At 41.2% G+C, this 12,061-nt stretch overlaps 1 protein-coding gene across 1 annotated transcript; it reads left to right on the forward strand.

The window, feature by feature from the left end:
- The first annotated feature begins 5,303 nt into the window (after nucleotides 1-5,303).
- LOC111850154 (tripartite motif-containing protein 16-like) lies at nucleotides 5,304-11,375 on the forward strand. The gene is made up of 6 exons (XM_072700415.1): nucleotides 5,304-5,824; nucleotides 7,631-7,726; nucleotides 7,929-8,162; nucleotides 8,681-8,840; nucleotides 9,673-9,732; nucleotides 9,930-11,375. Exons 1-6 carry the CDS (start codon nucleotides 5,315-5,317, stop codon nucleotides 10,472-10,474), a joined length of 1,605 nt encoding a protein of 534 aa, XP_072556516.1. The 5' UTR covers nucleotides 5,304-5,314; the 3' UTR covers nucleotides 10,475-11,375.
- Nucleotides 11,376-12,061: the final 686 nt, after the last annotated feature.

The raw sequence follows: 12,061 nt of genomic DNA on the forward strand, positions 1-12,061 counted from the left end.
TTCCCCATATGAATCGGGATCAGAAAATGAACTGTCCTCAAAGGAAAGTATCTCTGCAGATGATTAATGAACTTTCATACCTTGTGATCCTTGTTACAAGTTTTCCTGTTTAATGTCTTATACATTTTATTCAAAATGTCCATTGGTTTGATGTGAAATTTCTAAAATGTCTTGTGTTTAAAATTGCCCATGTGTAAATAAATCGTCATGGTGTGTAAAAGGTTCACAGAGTTTGTTACTTCTCAGCTTTATTTATATGCAAAATTGTTTACAATTTTGTTTGTTGTGCTAAATTAATAAAATATAATAATTATTGGCTATAAGTATTATGGTCAAATAATCATTTATCTACTTTAACTTTGGATAAAAAGCAACAGCTACATAACGTGACTTACATAATTACAGGGACAATACCCTATAGCAACTTAGGGTTAAGTGCCTTGGTTAGGAGCATATAGTAGTAGATTTGAATGCTGGTCTGATTCCCAGCACAGTCCCTTTCCCATTAAGCTACTACCACCCTATTTAATACCTTAATGTTTCTGGATGCAAAAGCTACTGAAAGTAAACTAACTGTTATAATGTCAAAAATAACTGTTTATATAACGTTCATTTCTTGCTTGTGTGCTTCAGGATCGTTTGCAAACGTTTTTGTAACGTTTATATACAAACATTGTTTGTCCTTACTTAATGTTCATACACTGTTTGTTCACTGTTTGGATACTGTTTGCAAACAGTAATATACAAGCGTTACACAAAGAACGTTTTATTTCTCTGTGGGTTTGCCTTTTGGCTCAGCTCTTTCTTCACCATGACAGATAAATGCAGCGCCCGCATAACTGCGGACACCGCACCGATCCGCCTTTCAACCTCCCATTCCATCGTCCCCTCACTCGTGAACAAGACCCCAAGATACATAAACTCCTCCACTTGGGGAAGGACTCCATCCCTGTCCCGGAGAGAGCATTCTACCCTTTTCCGGCTGAGGACCATGGTCTCAGATTTGGAGGTGCTGATTCTCATCCCAGCCGCTTCACACTCGGCTGCAAACTGTCCCAGTGAGAGCTGAAGGTCACGGTCCGATGAGGCCAACAGAACCACATCATCTGCAAAAAGCAGAGACCTAATCCTGAGGTCACCAAACCGGACACCCTGAACGCCCTGGCTGCGCCTAGAAATTCTGTCCATAAAAACTATGAACAGAATCAGTGACAAAGGGCAGCCCTGACGGAGTCCAACCCTCACTGGAAACAAGTCCGACTTATTGCCGCTCCTGCGGACCAGGCTCTGGCACTGGTCATACAGGGACCAAACAGCCCTTAAAAGGAAGCCCGGCACCCCATACTCCGAGAGCACCCCCCACAGGACTCCCCGAGGTACACAGTTGAATGCCTTCTCCAAGTCCACAAAACACATGTAGACTGGTTGGGCAAACGCCCATGAACCCTCCAAAACCCTGCAGAGAGTATAGAGCTGGTCCACTGTTCCACGGCCAGGGCAAAAACCACACTGCTCCTCCTGAATCCGAGGTTCGACAATCCAGCGGACCCTCTTCTCCAGAACCCCCGAATAGACCTTACCAGGGAGACTGAGGAGTGTGATCCCCCTATAATTGGAGCACACCCTCTGGTCCCCCTTCTTGAAGAGGGGGACCACCATCCCGGTCTGCCAATCCAGAGGCACCGCCCCCGATGTCCACGCGATGCCGCAGATGCGTGTCAACCAAGACAGCCCTGCAACATCCAGAGCCTTGAGGAACTCCGGGTGGATCTCATCCACCCCCGGGGCCCGGCTACTGAGGAGCTTTTTAACCACCTCAGCGACCTCTGCCCCAGAGATAGGGGAGTCCACACCCAAGTCCCCAGACTCTGCTCCCTCACTGGAAGGCGTGTCGGGCTTCAGTCTCAGCCTTGCATTCACTGATAGCATCGTGCATGTTTACACTAGCTGAATACATATATTTAGACAGTAAAAAATACATTTAAAAATAAAGATTATTTATAATACATTATTTTGCGCCGGCCCTGCCTCAGAACTCAAACTTTTTAAGATTTGATCCGGAGTTCTGAACGGATTAAGTTTGAGTCCCTTTAATTATTACTAAATTATGGAATATAATAAGGCAAAATTATGAAATGCCACAAACATTAGTAAGTAGTCCCTCTAATGATTAAAATGCATCAGCGGCTGCAAAGCTATTCACACTCGGACATGCCATCATCACCCACCTTCACATACTTTCAGTCCTGGCAGGAGACCAACACGTGAGTCCCGAGCAGTGCCACAGGTGTGCTTCGGTCAGTACTGAGTTTTCCCTCTTCCTTTATACTAAATTGAGAGCGGTACATGTGTGGGCAGGGGCCGAGCTGGCTAGGCTCACCCCTCCCCTCAAGTGATGTGCTCTTCGTTCTCCAACTCCTGGTCAGGTGATGCTGTTTGTGCTTGTGATTATGAAGCATTTTGGGCAACACTTTCTCTTTTCCCCTGAGAGAGATAAGATAGGTATCCCTTTCCCTAGAGAAAGACAAGATAGGCGTCCTAGCTCTTTTTATGAGAACAAAACAGTTTGAGCAACACTTTCCCTTCTCTCCTGGGAGAGACAAGATAAGCATCCCTTTCCCCAGAGAAAGACAAGACAGCTGTCCTAACTCTTTTTGTGAGAAACAAATTATTAATGAGAAACAAGTTATATAAGTGACCAGTGAAAAACATGTTTGTGCAGTTCCACCCTGGAACAATAATATTATGGGTGAATCATGGAAGACATACTTGAATCTCGGGATGATTAGTCCATACACGATCAGAATCAATCCATACCTCAATCACCTCATATGTATGTCTGCTAGGTGTAGTTGGGGGTACTCCGCCGAACCGTGAGTAATGGAGCGGAACAATCACAACTTCCCAAATCATTACAGTAACAGGAGGACATTCAGCAATTTTCTTTAATTCTATGCTACGTGGGTGACGTGGCCAATTACTTTGCCACCTGTGAGTTCATCTTAATACAGTACTGAATGACTTCTATATGACATACCTGCTATGAAGACCTTCCCCCTCCCGGAGGACAGGATACTTTGTCTACCCTCAGCTGATGTGAGGAGAACTCTGTCAAGAGTGAATCCATGCAAAGTTGCTGGACCAGACAACATATAAGGTTGGGTACTCAAGAAATGCACAAACTAGCTGACTGATGCCCTCACAGACATCTTCAACATTTCCCTGAGCCAGGCGGTCACCTCTTAATGCATCAAGACCATTATCATATCTCTGCTGGAGATGTCAAAGGCCTCTTGTCACGAAACAGAACACACTAGAGGGCATGGGGTTCGGAAGCCAGGAAGATTTATTCGAACACAGGCAACCAGAACAGAAAGGACAAGCTGAAGTGGAGTCGGGGGTCATGGAGCGCAAGGTCTGGAAAGCCAGGGAAGTCAGTCCGATGGAAGTGACACAACGAAAGGTAACACATGGCCAGGATCCAGGGAAGCGGGGAAGAGATAGGAGCACAACAGGAGGGTCAGACCAAGGCTGTACGGAGGACAGAGGAGAAATGCTCAGTAAATCGCGTTGGAACAACAACACCTTACGTTAGAGTAACGTGGGGTGAACTATTTTAGGGCCACTTCCGCAGGTATAACCGATCTCCGTTGATTAGCGTTTTGTGTAGGGGGTGTGACAGGCGCATGACACCACTTCCCTCAACAACAATCACCTTGTTGTACTCACACCAGTTATCATGAAGTGCTTCAAAAGGCTAGTCATGGGGCACATGAAAACTGCACTTCCAATTTCATACAACCCTTTCCAACCTGCCATTCCACTACGGATGCCATATCCTCGGCTCTACATCTGGCCGTATCCTACCTGAATAGAAAGAACTATTCAGTATGAATGCTGTTTGTTGACTTCAGCTCAGCATTTAATATCAGAAGTATCAGAAGTTTACAGAGAAGCTCAAGCTACTGGATTTCAACATTCCCACTAGATTTTGGACATCCTGACTAAGAGAACCCAGACATTTGGCTTAGGTAACATTATCTCCAGCACATAATGCTGAGCACTGTTGCTTCCCAAGGCTGTGTGCTCAGCCCACTTCTGTTAATCCTGCTGACTCAAAAAACCTCAAATACCATAATCAAATTTACTGATGAAATGTCTGTAGTGGGTCTCATCAGCGACAATGATGAGTCAGCAATAATGACTGAAGGTTGAGCAGCTCATGGACTGGTGCAAGATAAACAATGTCTGTTGATGTGGACAAGATGAAAGAGATCATCCACTTCAGGAAAGCCAAGGCTGCCCACTCCCCATTATACATCGAGGTATGTGCAGTGGACAAAGTCTGGAGCACCAAATTTCTTGGAGTACACCTGGCAGAACACCTCACCTGGACTCTAAACACCACTACCCTAGTCAAGAAGGCACAGCATTTCTACTTGCTGAAGCCATCCCTCATCTTCACCCTGTTCTATAGGGGTACCAAAGGGAGTATTCTGACCAACTGCCTCACTATCTGATTTGGGAATTGCAAAGCCCAAAACCACAAGTCTCTGCAGAGGATAGCACACACAAAGGGAAAAAAATCAAGACCTGCATCAAGGACATTTTCCAGAAACATTGCGCCCGGAAAGCCTCCAGCATTTTGAAGACTCCTCCCATCCTTCAACAACCAGGGGCAGGGAAGCAAATTTCGAGGAGGTTCAAACTCATAATCTTTGTAACTGGCTGCTTGTCTGATTGTTAGCGAACAAATTCTACAACAAGGCTATGTGCCTGCTGCTGCTGTATTCTTTATAGTTTACATACATATTGCATCGTCCCCTCCCATTTTGCTCTATCCTCTCTCTTATGAAACGTATTGTGAAAACCCTCCCTCCATCAATGTTGTATGTCGTACCAAGGCTGCTACTGTATACCTGTATATACCCCACTTGATTTAAGTTGGCCTGACTACAGGTATTCAGCAAACCTCATGCACCCCCGTTGTTTGATATCAATGTCCTGAAACTGTTTGGGGGTTTGGCGCTGCAGCTACTGGATGCACCAGAAAAATGAATGCTAAAATGTCTCATGCTCTGGTCTCCTGTGATGCTTACTACAGAGCAAACAGAAATCAAAAGTAAGAAAGCAAGTTTCCAGATGCGTTGTTATGTTCCTGGTCACAGAGACCTCAGAGAATACCATATATAGACCATATTGGCAGTGGGCGTGCATTACAGTGCTAAAGTGAAAATGATTGACTTGGTCTCAGTTCAGCCCCACACTTCTGGCAATTTAAGAATTGAGAGAGCAGAGTGAACTTTGCAGTAAAATGGAAAAGGCTAGAATCTCAATACATCAGGACTGGCTTATCTGTCCTATCTGCTTGGATGTACTAAAGAATCCAGTGACTACTCCCTGCGGACACAATTACTGCATGGGCTGCATTAAGAACTACTGGGATCAAGATGACGATGAATGCAGATGCCCTAAGTGCAGACAAAACTTCAAAGTAAAACCAGTGCTACACAATAACACCCTGCTGGCTGAAATGTTGGAAAATCTAAAGACAGACAAACCGAAGATGTCTGAATCTGAATCTGGCGATGAGGAATGTGATACCGGTGTTGGGGGAAAAATCGAAGCTGTCAAGCTAAACTTTGGGATACACAAGATCACTGATGACACTGGAGAAGTGCAAGGAAAGATCTGTTCCAATCATGGTAAAGTGCTGGAGGTTTACTGCCACACTGACCAGCAGTGTATCTGTTACCTGTGTACATTGGACAAGCACAAGGGCCATGATTTAATCACAGCTGCTGCAGAAAGGAGTGAAAAACAGGTAAGGATGAGAAAAACTACATGTAAAGGGTAAACCGCGATAAAATGTGAGGTTATATGAAAATAATCAACGACAACTTTCTGTAATGCTAACCAAGTTGGAGCTGACCATTTTAATATAACCGCACACCTCGAAGTGGTTTATCCTGCCTATACCTATGAGAGGTATTTTCTGCAAAAAATAAAATTAAAATGAAAATGATAAAAAGAAAATACGATCTCCACTTTGCCATTTACCCCATTAAAATTAAAATGAAATAGCACTATTTGCATTTTAATTTTCCACTCATGTATGAGTTAGATGTGAAAAATTGAAAAATAAAGCCCCGAAATTAGACGCTACGAATAAGAAGGTAAATGAATCGGAAGCTGTAGCTAGTAGCTAACTTAAGCCGCGTGTGACTTTGCCATTAGTTTGGGCGACACGGGCAAGAAACACAAGAAGAAAGGAATCGGCAAACGCACTGAGAAGCGCAGCAGTGATCAGTAGCTCCGCCCACCGCCCCGCTCCGATTAACATATATTTGCATGTAGCGAACTTGAAAATGAAAAGCCAAAGTAGGAAATGAAAAGTCAAATTGGAAAATGAAAAGACAAAAAGGGTTTTTAATTTTATTTTTCAATTTTTCACATCTGACTCATACATGAGTGGAAAATTAAAATGCAAATAGTGCTATTTCATTTTAATTTTAATTTGTGCAGGATTTTTACGCACAGACTTTGGGAAGTAAATGGCAAAGTGGAGATTGTATTTTCTTTTTATCATTTTCATTTTAATTTTATTTTTTGCAGAAAATACCTCCCATATATACCACATCAAATAAAATATTAAAATGCATTAATATTGATCACTAGCTTTCCACAGAGAATAAAAAACTAATCAGCAACGGTAAAATTTGGTGGTGAATTCTAGCGTCGCTGCAACCCCCACAGATGGCAAGTTTTAATGGCAGCGATTTATCAGATTATCAAGTTACCCCCTTGAGCCAGTGTCCCTCAGGTTATTTGAGTTTGAGACCCCTGTTTTAACAGGTTACTAGCCTACAGTGAACTGAAAATTTGCAATGTGGCATGAAGTTATGAATGGTGTTCTCTTAAGTTGTGCTACATGCTTTGGCTGTTACGGTGTTACCATACGCTCTACAAATTGGTGAGTCATTCTCAAATAACTTGTTCCTTTCAATGACTAAAGATATAACAAAGTGGAGTGAAGTATAAGATCTAAATTGAAAGAAATTATGTGAATCCTGCATCTGAAGTCCATAGCAAGAAAGCAGTAAGAACTGGAAGTGAATCTTGCAGACTGTATTACTGTAAGTGCATTGCGAGGTATCAGGAAGAACAGTAACAGAAAAGTGTTCATGCAGGAAGTATAAAGTCCACTGTGGGACAGCAGTAAGAACAGGAAGTGGGATTTACATGCTGTATGAAGTTGACTATAAAAATGGAAAGAAAAGGAAATGAATCCTGCATATGGTGGATTAGTTGCATTACAGCTGAGTTGTATGTAAATAAAATTTGTGTCATCGCTGAATGTTGGCTTGGTTTGTCACTTTGATTTCCAAAGCCATAACTAAGCAGGAATGAATCTTGCAGTCACATCATCTCTGCTGTGTTTGCATAACTATCCCAAGATTCTCCAGCCTCCTGAGTAACCCTGTACAATGTGTTATTAAGACAATCCTCACACTGATGTAATTGTAACTGGTAGATTAATTGATTCATGCACATAGGATGATTACCTGGAGAAAGATAATTTCCTAGTAAGTGTAATATATACATAATAAATTTTGTTTGTTTACTACAGAAGCAGATCGAGAGAAAACACAAAGAAGTCCAGCAGAGAATACAGAAGAGAGAGAAGAAGCTTCAGGAGATGAAAAAGAGTGTAGACTCATTCACAGTAAGTGCGGAGGAGAAATGAAGGCAGCAGCTAGCTGCTGAAAGACAGAAAGAGCCATGTCACAGCTCAGGCTGGGTTCTCTCGTGCGCAGCCTTTAAGCAGCACAGAAAGTGCCATTTTCCTACCTATGGGAGCAGGCTGTCTGGTGTCCCTTTGAGTGCTGAGTAAATGTGTGTAACTCTTGTCCCCACGTCTGTAACAGCACTCAGCAGAAGCAATGGTGGAGGACAGTGAGAAGATCTTTACTGAGCTGATCAGCTTCATTAAAAATGGCCACTCTGAGTTTAAGAAGATGATTGCAGATCAGGAGAAGGCTAAAATGACTGAGGCTGTAGACGTCCGTGAGCAACTGGAGCAGAATGTTAGTCAGCTAAGGAAGATAAAGAATGAGATGGAATACCTTTCATGCACACAGGATCACATCCATTTCCTCCAGGTAACATCACTGGATATGACTCTCTGACACAAACTATACATGAACAAGTATGTTTCTTTTTATGTAGTTGGGGTTTCCTCATACTTACACACGCACACACACAAACATGGTTGTGTTTGTGTTTTATGTTTATATTGTATGTGTGTGTGGGTTATGCTTATATTACATTGTGGGGACCAAATGTTGTGGGGACCATTATTTTGACATAGTGGGGACAATTTTTCAGGTCCCCACAAAGATCTGTGACAGCAATCAAAAAACTAAAAATGCCAAAAGTCTTGTATTTAGTTTGGTTATTTATGGTTAAGGTTGGGGCTGGGTTGGGGTTAAGGTCATCATGTTGGGATTAGAGTTTTTCCCCATAGAAATTAATAGAAAGTCTCCGCAAAGATATAAATACAAACCTCTGTGTGTGTGTGTGTGTGTGTGTGTGTGTGTGTGTGTGTGCACATGCATGTATCTAAAAAAAATCTAATTGAGTAACTGATCTGCTTATCTTCGGTGTGCTGTCTGTGTAGAGTTTTGAATCTCTCTGCCAGCTTCCAAAACATGAAGATCTACCCAAGATCACTATGGATCCATGCTGCTTTTCTGAGGGTTTGATGATGTCTGTTTTTGGTCTGCAAGAGAAACTTGAAGACTGCTGCAGAAAGAAATTAGCAAACATTGGCCAAAAAGGTTAACACAGAATATTAATATTTAAAAATGAAGAACTACTAAGAAGTTATAAGCAAGTTGTCACTTACCTATGTCATCAAAAAGTATCCAAGAGTTTGGAACAAACATTACTTTACAAATTATGTTTAATATCTGCATTATACTCATGATGTTCAATTTTTTTATACAAGTTAATACGAATCAGAATTTCAGTTATTTCCATGTGAAATAACTATCCATATACAATAAAGCCATGGAAAAAATTAAGAGACCACAGCACAATTTTTTGTTTCACTCATTTCTCAATGTATAGGTGTGCGGCTATGAATAATATATACTTTTTTGCAAACTGAAGCCTGGTTCTTCCCTGCTTCTCATTCATAAAGGGCTTCTTCCTTGCTTTATGGGATTTCAGTCCTGCTTCTAGGAGCCTGATGCAAACTATCCTAGCAGTGCACTTCACACCTGCACTTAATGTTTGCCATTCCTTTTGAAAGCCACTTGATGTCATCCTCTGATTCATGAGAAACTGTTGCATAAGGTCATCTCAGGCATCAGAAATTTGCTTCCCCCCTCTACCTGGCTGGTTTTGGTCATTCCCAGTGTCTCCAGTTTCACCTTATTCTTGTGTACTGCTGTCTTAGAAATTTTGAACCTGGAAGCAATCTGCTGCTCAGTGTAGCCTTCTGCCAGCAGAACCCGAATTAAGCCAGGATTTAAAAATGCAGATTTGTTTTAAAATATAGAGTGGTCTCATAATTTTTTCCATGGCTGAATATATCAATGTAACAAAAATACACAAATAAAATCTTAAAAGCAAGTTAATGACATTAACTCAGCTCTATCTTTTTAGTGAATATTGAGACCGTCCTGCCAACACCAGAGACCCGGATCAGAGGACTGTTCTTACAACGTGAGTCTGAGTCAGAGACATAAACCCACAGACAGAGACACAGACCTAGGCCGAGATTTGAACTGTAAACCACAAATAATGTTACTATTTTACTTAGCATTTTAGCACCAATCAAAAAGCAATACATATAGGTTAAATAGGATATACATCTGTCAGATGAGACTATAATATTCTTATTTCTTGTTTTTCTGCATCAGATGCCTGTCAGCTCTCTCTGGACCACAACACAGTCCATGAAAACCTGTTTCTCTTTAACAATGACACAGAGGTCATTAGGGATGGAGACAATTACTATTATCCTTCTCATCCAGAAAGATTTGACTCTGTTAGCCAAATACTGTGTAAAGAGGGTTTGTCTGGTTGCTGTTACTGGGAGGTTCAGTGGAGTGGGGAAGTTTATATAGGAGTGTCATATAAAGAAATTGGTAGGAAAGGATCTGGTAATGATTGCTGTCTTGGACATAATGACAAGTCCTGGAGTTTGCACTGCTCCAATTCAAAATGCTGTTTCAGATACAATAACAGCAAGACCTCTTTGCCTCTATCTTCTTGCCCTCGAATTGGTGTATATTTGGATCACAAGGGAGGAATTCTGTCCTTCTACAGAGTCTCTGACATAATGACTCTGATCCACAGAGTTCAGACCACATTCACTCAGCCGCTCTATCCTGGATTTAGATTGTTTTTTCCCATATTTGGAAGTGCAGAAAACATCATCACACTGTGCCCCCTCATAGAATGAGATGGATGAAACAGTAGGATATCCTCCTGAATGAATAATTTTGATTTACTGTACTAAATATAAAGCAAATATTATACATAAGCAACAAACATCAAAATAATGGAACACATTTTTTGCAAAGGTTCACAGATACACTTTGTAATTCTAACACATTAACTTAAGGTATTGAAGTTAGTGAAAGACTTTGGAGACACTGTTATCATGTTAATCATTGTGTGTAAAAGCTTGTGGACCTACAACAGTTTATAATTAGTCACCCTATACTGCTGTACAAAGGCAAAATGGCTTAACTTGCATATTTTGTCAAAATTGAGCTGAGGTTTTATCTCACAGCAAAATATCTTAGTTCAGCTATGCTCGGTTTTGAAAAACACACTATCATTTACCTACCTGCTATACATAGAGATGGATGGTCGAAAAACTTCCCAGTTTCAGTGTCAGTGTAGGTTCTGTGTTTTTGTAGGGCAGTAGGCCTATACTATACAGAAGTTAGAAGCCACACTTAAAGAAACACTGCTCCAGAGATCCAGATCATTTCACTTTATTGTACTTCATGTCTGAAGACACAAACTGGGACTAGATGCAGGAGAAGTTTGTTTACATAGATTGCTGTTGGCTTTGGGATCCGTAGGGAATTCCTGAGGCAGATATGAAAGTGGGGAGTCCAGACTCACAAAAATAAACATATACAGTCAAATTTAGGTATCATGTATGATCAGACACTGAAACAGTAGTTTGAGTTAGGTAATATAATTTTCTGTGTGTGTGTGCGTTTTTGTGCCATTCTGCTTGCATTAGAAAGCTTGACTGCATTACTGAAAATGCAAAGAGCAGATTGTGTTTGATCTGTTGACTGAGACTAAGAGAAGGCGTACCCCAGGCTTACCAAAGTATAGCAGAGCCTAGGGGTCAAAAAAGCAAATATCAGAAATGAGTGATTGTTGTCATATCATATTTACTATTCACTAATCATTCTTACTCTTTTAAGTGATTGTCCGAATTTAAATCAGCAATTCAATAATAAACACAATATAAAACAGTGATGTTGTGTTTTTTTTAAATACAGTGAAAGTTACTTGGTCTGTGAGTATATTGCAAGACGAGCAAAAAACTTTAACTAATTTTAACTTGATAAACGAGCGAGGTCTTGCAATGCAATTATTACATATACGCTTTGTCTGCCTAGCATCACGCAATCACAACTCAGCCGATGGTTCTTCTCTCTCTCTCACTCTGGGATTGTGGGTAATCATCTCCCATGCTCGGTCTCAGTCGGCATCCCTCACTCGTATAGTCAAAATTTAGTAGAAAAGCAACACCCGAATAAGGGCGTAACAGTGCGAGCGATGAATCTCTTTAAGGACAATGCAATGTTCACATTTCCATTTGAAAATGAGGCAAAATCAGCTGTTATTGGATAGGTTCCTTGTTAAACACAAAAAAAAAAAGATTCCAGTGAAGACTGGATATTTTTGGGTTGTGGAACACAAACTGGGACTAGAATCATCTGAGTTTCCATTATTTCTAATGGGTAAATTTGCTTTGATATGAGTGCTTTGCACGTTTCCAGAACGAATTATGCTCGCA

Source organism: Paramormyrops kingsleyae, chromosome 1 (genome assembly GCF_048594095.1).
Source record: "Paramormyrops kingsleyae isolate MSU_618 chromosome 1, PKINGS_0.4, whole genome shotgun sequence".
Taxonomy (NCBI): Eukaryota; Metazoa; Chordata; class Actinopteri; order Osteoglossiformes; family Mormyridae; genus Paramormyrops; species Paramormyrops kingsleyae.

What these genes read in the sequence shown, in the direction of transcription:
- LOC111850154 (XM_072700415.1), top strand. Translation starts at nt 5,315, where the DNA reads ATGGAAAAGGCTAGAATCTCAATACATCAGGACTGGCTTATCTGTCCT. An exon ending in ATCACATCCATTTCCTCCAG is followed by an intron (nt 8,163 to 8,680) that starts GTAACATCACTG and finishes CTGTCTGTGTAG; the next exon opens with AGTTTTGAATCTCTCTGCCA. An exon ending in AGCAAACATTGGCCAAAAAG is followed by an intron (nt 8,841 to 9,672) that starts GTTAACACAGAA and finishes CTATCTTTTTAG; the next exon opens with TGAATATTGAGACCGTCCTG.